Genomic DNA, 10,610 nt, shown 5'->3' with positions numbered 1-10,610 from the left:
ACTTTCAGTGTCATATTTATACAGAAACAAACATTTGAACAGTCAGTTTATTTTAAATATATCAGTCTTCAATAATCTGTAAGTTTTAAAGCTGAAGTGTTTCATTTCTGTGGCTCCAAAGCTAAAGATGATTGATAGCCCTTCCTTAAACTCATGCAGTGCGTTGTGTTGAACTAATGTTCAGTTATTGCTATTGTAATGACATCACTTTAGGGACATCTTTTTCCATTGATGGCCATTCAAATTAGCAAAATATGATTTATTTTTATAAAGGCTAAAAAGCATAAAAATGTACTTTTTTTCAAGTTATACAGTTGCTATAGTTAAGGATTTGGGACTGCAAGTGAAACAAACGGATTGCAATTGCAACAAAAATCACACTTCAACATTTACGATTTCTTCGCTTCCAAATCTGGTTTACATGGAAGTCTATTTAAGCAGCATAACTTCTTTAAATACAAGAATAAAAGCCAACTATTGGTAGTAGTTCTTAGCGCTCCACACATCCCTGTAAAAATTTATTTAAGTCTTAAGGCTTATTTAAGTTACCTGGTTGCCTTAAAATATCGATTTCATTGAAATAAAAAAATAGAAGTTACTACAACGGAGATTAGTTGAATTACTTTAAAAGAAAAGGTTTGAAAATATTTTTTACAGTCTATATAATTTAAGCTATTCATAGGAATGTGGAGTCCAGTAACAAAGTCAATCTCTACTTGTCACGGCAGTATAACCACAACAGAAAGCCTGTTGAACACAGGAGGACAACACACAATACAGACAGAACCACCACAGATGTTCTGGAGTTTAAGTTTCCATCTGCAATAAAAGACAAAAGGAACACGTCACTGACATGACTCCATTTCCAAACATCTTACAGTTACGATAAAACCGCAAGACATTTTATTTCTTTAATGACATGTCAAACTGAATATTCAGTAAATCGTTGGGTCAGTTGTGTTTGTAATGTTTTTGAAGTGTCTTATGCTCATAAAAGCTGTATTTATTTGATCAAAAATATAGTACAAACAGTAATATTGTGAAATATATTACAAATGACATTCTTTTGTAATATATTTTAAAATGTAATTTATTCCTGTGATCAAAGCTGAATTACCAGCATCATTACTCCAGTCTTCAGTGTCACATGATCCTTCAGAACCCATTCAAATGATTAGCTGCTCAAGAAACATTTCTGATTATTATTAATGTTGAAAACATAAATGTTGTGTTGCTTTAAACTTTTGGGTAAATCAGATTGATAGATTGATTATCTTTTTCAGGATACTTGTATGAATAGAAAGTTCAAAAGAACAGCATTTATTTCAAATAAAATAATTTTGTCACAAATTTAAATGTTTTTATTCCCACTTTTGATCAATTCAAATAAAAAATGAAAAACTATACCCCATATTTTCTATTACAATAGGAGTTCAAAGCATGGCAAATTCAAGCGTTGTGCAACTCTTCCCTTGCAATGACCAAATGTCTAGGAGGATTGTATAATATGCTATTCAAGTGATTATTCTTCTATGTTTACTGGGACAAATCAGAATGTTTTTTAAAGAATTTCTTTATAAACAAGTCAACAAAAAATGAAATCTGATATGGCAAAAGTCTACAAAAGAGAACAAGTTGCAGAGCCTGATTTGATTCCAAATCCTTTTGTGTCTCAATCACTTGCAGATGATGCTTCCCAATTCTTATTTGTGCATCCTCGTTTCCTTTCCTAGCTTTCTTTCCTCGTGCCTTATCTCCACCCCTTCAGGACACAAGGGAAGGAGGCAAGGAAAAGACACGTGGACGGAGGAATTTAATCAAGTGAAATGATATATCCTCACTCCCTTTAACATCACTTTAAAGCGGCGTCAGTTAATGATGACTCAGCACCGCTGGATTTAGTCGGGATTCTTGAACATTAAAGATATATTGTGAGCTTCAGCCTCCACAAAATACCACATTTGTCCATATTTAAGCTAATATTACCAGTTATTATTAACAACGATTTCCAGTTATTAACTGCTTTTTATTCGTTGTAGTTTCTATTTGTTTCTCTATTTGTTTCTTTAATTTTTTTGTGCGTTGATATAATTCTGCAACTGTCAGGTGTTATTTGACAAACATTTGTCACAATATGTAGAATAATAAGAAGAATAAACTGTGGCACGATATGAAGGTGGAGGAGAATGAATGCGTGCGTCACATTTAGTCGATAAAACACTTCCGCAAAGGATACTCCAGTGTATCCTCGCTCATGACTCCTCAGGAAGCCTCCTCACTCCTCCATCCTTGCGGATCTCCTACAAGATGGCTGCGCTCCATCGGTTTCTGGGTCATAGGATGGAGGACGGAGGAGCGGGGGAAAAGAGGAGGAATATTGAGTAGCACCCAGGGGCATTTATTCTTATAAAGGATGCTGCTTTACCAATAAGTGATACTGAGTAAATTGTACACATATGCACACACACACACACACACACACACGCTATACAGGGTGGTTAAGGTGCTATATAGCACCCCTGCCATTCAAAGAATCCATTATGGCCCTGTATAATTCTCTAACTCTCTCTTAGTCTCTTAAGATAATGTGGTTATTAACATTTTGCCCCCAAGGCCTCCCTATGAGGAAATACTCATTTTACCCCCACACAAGACTTTTTGACTTCAGGAAAGCATAAAAGTAATTTAATACAGCTGGATTTAATGGCATTGTTGTAAATTTCCATTCATAGAAAACATGATAGTGGAGTAACTCCACTCTAAAATCTAAGGAGGAGAATACAGTGCCTTGCGAAAGTATTCGGCCCCCTTGAACTTTGCAACCTTTTGCCACATTTCAGGCCACATTGCCACATTTTCAAACCCTGAAATGTACATAAACCCTGCCCCCGGCAACACACAACAAAGGGGATGAGACAGAACATATCATGACAGAACATGCTGATTAATGACTTGAGGTTAGTTAACTGAACATTCAGCTACATAAATGAATCAACTAACCATTCAGAAACGTCCTGTCTCATTCTACTTCTTCTTGAGTCTCTCCATCATTGTCCAACTCCAGTTTGAACATAAAAGCATAAACAGTAAAAGAAATGGACAGAGCGATCCCATAGATGTCAACGGCGGAAAATAAGGTCAATCAGAGGCACTCACTTCCTGATGGCTGAGCGAACTGCGCAGGCTCAGACTAAGCTTGACGGCGTGGATGTGACGTGAGCCTCCTGTCTGACAGCTGTAGGTCTTCTAGTAGTTGTGGAAAGCGAAAGCTGAATCACGTTGTTTAAATATTTTCACCCGTTGCTTTTGGATCACTATCGGCTTCTCCCCATTCTTCTCCCTTGACTTTATCAGACTGTATGTCTCCATGTCCCCCCGACGGCCTCATAGACAGTAAAAGATTGCTTCTGAGCGTTTCCTCCTGTCTATACGCTAATTTCTCAACTGTGCGACAGGGTCGCGTTGGTTATGACGCAATCGTTAGCCTATTTTTACAAAAACAGCTTCTATGGGGCGATAGTGTAAGATAAAGGTAATTGAGCCTTTTATGCATTGTCGTGTTTCTTTATAAATAAACAATGGACAAATGGAGTCTTTAAACGCCTCAGATGTAAAGTTATTCACTGTCAAAGTGACAATTAATGGGAGTCAATGGGATGCTAACAGCAGGTGATGGCTTGGTTAGCAATGGCCGCCCCTATGGGTGGAACGCTTTCCGAGTGCTAGATTACCCACTTGCATAAAAGGCTGAACGGTTTCATTGCCTGTCAGCATGAGCTAATCAGAGCTGCCAACTGGAGCTCATGATGCTCCGCCCCATGTACAGCAGCTCATTTGCATTTAAAGAGACAAAAAAAAATTCTCACCCTCAAAAAGTGACAATTTTAACATGCTATAAAAAAATGATCTGTGTATTTTGAGCTAAAACTTCACATACACACACTAGGGACATCAGAGACTTAATCTACATCTTGTAAAAATGGACACATTCCAAACGAAACTGGGCAAGTATAAATTAAAACATGTCTATTGTTCTCCTCCCAAAATAAGCATGTGAGAGCATTTTATACTGGCTCCCTAGACAGTGTTGTGCTACTACTACAACACACATCGCCACCCCACAGAAATTACCCATCAGAAACAGCATCTTTCCTCAGCAAGTGTGAGTGAATGCACATTACTCTCTTCCACTCGCATTGCCCTTGAGAAAGACACCCCAAATGCTCCCCAGGAGCCACATAAACCCACTGCTCACGTCGCTTCGCTTAAAATTTTAGTTCCTCTGAACTTACTTGCATAACAGACCCGCTACAGGCCAAAGCACTGAACTTTTCCACATTCACATCAACATGCTAACTGCCGGTAAGGATGACTGGTGTTTGAAAGAGATAGTGTCTGGCGGTTCCTTTGTCTGTTCAGTGTTTATTCAGTCACATTTTCCCCTTTTGTGTGTCATTGACATTTGACAACACCTACGAAGAACTGACGGTGGGATAGTATTAGCTTTTGAGTAAAATTAAGGCTGTGGACCAGACCATGACACATACTCTTAGAAAAAAAGTGTTCATTGGGATTCTATATAGATTCATAGGGTTTCTTAAAGGGGGGGTGAAACACTCAGTTTCAGTCAATCTCATGTCAATCTTGAGTACCTATAGAGTAGTATTGCATCCTTCATATCTCCGAAAAGTCTTTAGTTTTATCATATTTATAAAAGAAATATAGGCTGTACCGAGTCTTTCCGGAAAAAACCGAGCGCCTGGAGGCGTATCGTGTGGGCGGAGCTAAAGAATGACAAGCGCACAAAGCGGTGACGTCCTCAAGCGTGGAGAAACCCATTGCTATCTCAGCTAATACAGATAATGATCCACAATCAAATCTGAGGGAGAAATAAATTGAACAGGAGAAACGGCAACATCAGGACGTCCGTCTCTGTGGTATGTAAGTTACTGTATTTAATGGCCCCTTCACATTTCTGTGTGTTTACTCGCAGTGTATGAGGACATGATTCGGTTTATGGACTATTGTATGGGACTAAACCTTAGAAGTAGCAAGCAAAACGGTTTTGCACGTCAGAATACTGTAACGTTATACAGAGAACAATGGAGTAACCGTTAACAGTTAGCGCATTTGAATGACGAAGCACGCGATCGTGTCGTTTACTGATGTTTACTCATGCGTCCGTAGCCAAAAGCAGAGACATTTGAAGCAGTTTAAGTTAACTCACCGGCTGCTTCCAAAGCAGGACCGAAGCTTTAGCGCTGGGACTGCTCCGTCAAAAACACACTTCTTTGGTATGATTTGGTAAAGTCCTGACAGCAGTGGCGTGTAAATCCATTTTGAGACGCAACTGAAACGATGTTGTGCTGCTTCCCATCATTTCTGCGTTCAAATCGGTTCAAATGCGGCGCTGCTTTCCCGGAATGCTGTGCTGAAGCGTTGAAGTCGCTCGACGTCACCCATAGGAATAAAGTGGAGCGCAGCGCGACATAAGTGTTCACGGACGACTGGATCTGCACCTGAGAGACTGTTTACGGCGTGCTCTAGTCACGCGCGCGCGCACCCTACCGGGAGAAGAGCCTGTACAGCCCATACAAGGACCTTCCGCTCTTATTAACGTCAAGTACACCCATATTCGAAAAAAACTCGCCGAAACTTGTGAGAAACCGGAAGGAGTATTTTTGACACAGAAATACTCCATCAAACGTCCAACATTAGTTTTACATTACAGTGTAAAAAGCTCAGTATGCATGAAACAGCATTTCACCCCCCCTTTAACTCCAAAAAACCTTTTAAGCTAAAAAAAAAGGTTATATAATGACAAGAAAGAACCCTTTTGGCACAAAGGTTCTTTAGGCTATTATTCATTCATATATTATATTATTCTGCAACATTTTGTAGTTGTAATTAAATTATTGTTTACTACTGTTGTAGTAACTTAATATCACATTAAAAAAAACGGACATGCACTGTAAAAAAATATTGTTGGTTTAACTTAAAAAAGTAAGTAGCCTGGTTGCCTTAAAATTTTGAGTTTATTGAAATTAAAAATTTTAGTTGATACAATGAAGGAAATTTGTTTAATAAATAGAAACTCAAAATATTATTGTATCTGAACCACATCAAAAATTTGATAAATCATAAATCAAATTTGCATCATCAGAAATAAAACACACAATTACCCAATATGATTACAAAATCTTTTAATAATATTTTAATAAAGGTTGTCGAATCTCATGCATCCAGGTAAATTTTTTCTAAATATTTTTTTACAGTGTGGGACTCTTCATGTGATATTGATTAGCTACATAAAATGAGATAAATATATACATTTTCTAACCCCAATATCTTGAATTTTGTGATCATTCACATGCATTCACATAAATGCATTTGAATACACTGAATAATGCAGTGAAATATTTGTCAATAATATGAAATATTTAATCCGGAAAGGACAAAACAAATGATAATGAATGAATCCCTTAAAGGTTCCATATAGAACATTTTCACTGGTTACAAAGAACCCTAAAGGGTTATTTTGATTGAACCCTTAAAAAGGGTTCTATATAGAACCTTTTAGGGGTTCCAAATACGTAGAAATACTGATAGAACCTTTTAAAGGTCCCATGGCATGGATTTTTTTATAATACATTTTTTGTGATGATGCAAGAAAAGGCAAGGCAAGTTTATTTATATAGCACATTTCATACACAATGGCAATTCAAAGTGCTTTACATAGAAAGGAATTAAAATAGGGATAAAAAATGCATAAGAAAAAAAGAATACAATGTAAAGAGAATTAAAAATAATAAAATGATGATAACCAAAGAAAAGAACAAAGGTAAACTAAAACAGTTATAAAAAGGATTAAAAAAATGATGCATAGATAAGATGCAATCAGTCGGACGTACAGTGGCACAGAGCTCATGCATTGAAACATGCCAAATTGTATTATTTTCATGATTTATAATTTTTTATGTGGTTCAGATACAATCATATTTTGAGTTTCTATTTATTAAACTAATTTCCGTCATTGTATCAGCTCAAATTTTTTATTTCAATAAACTAAAAATTAAGGCAACCAGGTTACTTACTTTTTAAGTTAAACCAACAATATTTTTTTTACAGTTAGTATGGTTTTTACATCAATGTCATAATTTAGAAATAAAAGTCATTTTTTTCTATACTGATATAAACCCTCTGTCTTGAATGTTCTGTTTCAAGGAGCGTGTCTGCTGTGAGACGGCAGTGAAAACACCCACTGTTGTGATTGGCTGACATCTTTGCATTTGAAATGAGACTACATTTACGCATTTGGCAGACGCTTTTATCCAAAGCGACTTCCATTGCATTTTAAGGTGCACATTTTACATTTTTTTTGTCAGTTCTTGCTTTCCCTGGGAATCAAACCCATGACCTTGGCGTTGCTAGCGCCATGCTCTACTGTTTGAGCTACAGGAAAGCTTTGATTACGTGTGGAGGGGGCGTGGGAGCAGCTGCAGCACTCACTGCCAGTCCAGAGAGAGACGGAGAGCTGGGAAAGATTGCTGAGAGAGTGTTATTGTACCGAGTTGTTGAGAGCACGATTTTATTTTGTTTGAATCTGAGAGCTCTGAATAAACACGAGTGAACTTTGCAACGTTATTTCTCTCACAAAATGCTTTCACCACCGCTAACAACAGACACGACATCGACATGAATACAGTAGAGCTTCTGTTGAGCTTAACAGTGCCATTCATTATAACGGCAGCTTGGACAAGTGTGCACTGCAGATAAACGTGTGATTGGCAGATCCAAGCATTATAAAGAGTGTTCTTTGATCGCTCTCTGTAGTTTAATCATTTAAATAACAGATTTGTTTCATGCTACTAACAGAAACGACGTGAAGTTGATGTTTTTGTCACTGGCTTGATTCACTGATGCATGGAGACGGTTAGCGGCGGGACTGACGGTATTAAACGATTGAGAAAGAAAGTCTGTGTGAACTTGAATGATTAGCTACACATCAGAACTCACTCATCCCAGATCAGGCATTAATGAACACTGTTACTCACTGTTTGTGGCTGTGCTGTCGAATCCATATGGTAAAGCTTGTGCTCATATCGCGACTGATAAACTGAATCCATTCTCTACTAATTCTCTGAGCGGGTAAAGCAGAGGAAGGAGAGGAAACCTTTCCTGATGACATCATAACAGGAGAATTCAAGATCAGCTCATCTGAGCTCTCAATTTCTCAAAGGCAGAGAAAGACGGCCAGCACTCGGTTTACACCGATCAAAAAATTCTAGCCACTTGGGGACAATATTCAGGCTAGGGGAACTCATATTCATGCCGAAAAACTTTATAAAATTAAAATGTCATGCCATGGGACCTTTAAGGTTGTATATAGAACCTTTTCTTCAAAGAGTGCAGGGTACCCGTTTGGCATCATTTTTTTGATTGATTTCAGTTGTTTGCCTAGTGTGTCAGATAAAAGATGCATTGAATTCTTTGCATTTGTAAAAGTAGACATGATTTTATAAAAATGTATTGGCTACTTTTATATTTTGGAGCAACTAACCCCACTCCTACCCTAAACTTCTAAACAATATAAAACATGGAACATTAACATACAGTAAAAAAGTACTGTCACAGGTTATTTTCAAATACTATATTTTTGAATACTAATATTCATTTCCAAAAAAGATATACAAGTATTACCTCATGTTTGTCGACTTTGTCCAAGTCTTCTGAAGTCATACGATATTGTCATGTTGTTGATTGAGTTGATCTTAACGTTTTAATCGCTGAAATGATGATCCCGCCACTAAGTGAATGCACACACTCAGTCATATCTCATTCTAAAGATACACCCGACTCTTTAGCATGACGCAATCGGTCACGTGAAACTCGAGAGCCAATGGCATTTTACAATCAAAGCTGATGCAATGACGCAATCGCTCATGAGACATACGAGAGCCAATGCAATTTCACTGTTAAAAGCTGACCTAATGTTTCTCGGGGCTCTGAAGTAATCAGTCATTTTCAAAAAATAAATAAAAAATATAGTTTCTAATAGAGGTGTGCCAAAAAAAAAAAAAAAACGATTCACAGAAGAATCTAGATTCTCATTTGCAACGATTCAGAATCGATCTGAAATGTCCAAGAATCGATTTAATAAATTAATAAAATTCGCTGGCTGTCTCCATTTTGTAACTAGCCTATACGCGACCTAGAGTCCTGCAAATTGTGACATTTATAAAAATCATGCGCGTGGATGCGGGCGGATAATTAACTCTGTGCGGGCGGGTAGTAGCGCGGATGAAAAATATGTGCAATATTTCTGTGGCGAGGTGGATGAGCGAGAGAGCGAGACCGGGGGGTGATTGTGAATGAGCGTCACCTGCGAGCCACACCGAGTCCTCTGAGGGAGCTCGGAGGCATATCATGGGACGAGAGATCACCAGACCTGGATTTGACGTCGAGTTGTGTTAACGTTTTATTATGTGTGTGCGTGTGGCAGTTGTCCGTGAGGGGCTGCCCACGTTACTTTCGTTTTGTTTGGTTAAAGTCTTTTAAATATTCGCTGGTTCCCCCCTCCTTCTTTCCCCCTCGAACATACTGTATTACAATTTCTATGTCCAAATTACCATTACACATACACGCAACAACGATATGCCATTTGAACCATTACATCACCACCACTGCGACAGCGCAACTTTTGTTGATGCCTCTCGTAGCCCAGTCGGAGCGAGCGTTGCAGGAGTAGCAATGGATGAAAATAAAGTTGGTGAGTGGAGTATATGAAATTGTTGACAACGAGTCTTTAAAGGCAGAGCCTCTTTCATTAGCCCATTCATGACGCTGTTGATGTTGAAAGGTGCAAGATAAAAAAATAAAGCATTTTAATTTGAATTATTTTAGCGTGTGTGATTTATCGTGGGCACGGGTCGGGTAACAGGCCAAATATTAACGGGTCTGGGCGGATGCGGATTTAATTTTGATATTTTCAAAATCAAATCGTTTTGAATCGAAAATCTTTTTGAATCGAAAATCGATTATGAATCGAATTGTGGCCTCAATAATCGGAATCGAATTGAATCGCGAGATGGTAAAAGATTCCCACCCCTAGTTTCTAACCTAAATTGCTCTGTATGGAAGCCTTGAACAGCCATGATAATATTTTTTGTTATGTCTTGTTATGTCGTGATCATGAGTTAATTTTCTCATGATCTTGAGATAACAAAAGTTGTTTTCTCATGATCACAAGTTAATTTTCTTGTGATAACAAAAGTTGTCGCGATAACAACTTAGTATTCTCTAAGTTACACAACTGCGCCAACAGGTGGCAGTATAGAACCAACTAACCGATGGGGTGCGGTATAGCCTATCCACCTTACTGTGTTATATTGGCCCAGATTGAACGCGTTGAAGACCTTTCGTGATCGCTATAATTTTTGCCAACTGTGTGCATTAAGTAATTAATTTAACTAATGTTAAATGGTTTAATGTGATTAGTTTTCTATAGCAATAGCGTTTGTGTGATACTAAACTTACATTTTGATGTCACTGTATTCTGTTTGCACCTTAATGTGCATCTTTAAGATGCCATTTTTATCAGCAGCCTAAAT

The 10,610-nt window shown here is 37.8% G+C and overlaps 2 protein-coding genes across 2 annotated transcripts in view; both read right to left on the bottom strand.

Moving 5' to 3' along the window:
- LOC137045471 (gastrula zinc finger protein XlCGF8.2DB-like) overlaps positions 1 to 10,610 on the bottom strand; it is a 47,347-nt gene that overhangs the window by 34,676 nt on the left and 2,061 nt on the right. The window lies entirely within an intron of this gene.
- Positions 34 to 10,610, bottom strand: part of LOC137045474 (V-set domain-containing T-cell activation inhibitor 1) — a 76,034-nt gene continuing 65,457 nt past the window's right edge. The window contains exon 4 of the mRNA XM_067422114.1: positions 34 to 819. Within this exon, the coding sequence (XP_067278215.1) occupies positions 713 to 819 (107 nt within the window). The 3' untranslated portion in view covers positions 34 to 712. The remainder of the gene's footprint in view (positions 820 to 10,610) is intronic.

The sequence above is a fragment of the Pseudorasbora parva genome, chromosome 17 (assembly GCF_024679245.1).
Source record: "Pseudorasbora parva isolate DD20220531a chromosome 17, ASM2467924v1, whole genome shotgun sequence".
NCBI lineage: Eukaryota > Metazoa > Chordata > Actinopteri > Cypriniformes > Gobionidae > Pseudorasbora > Pseudorasbora parva.
This window is presented reverse-complemented; position numbering and strand designations above follow the sequence as displayed.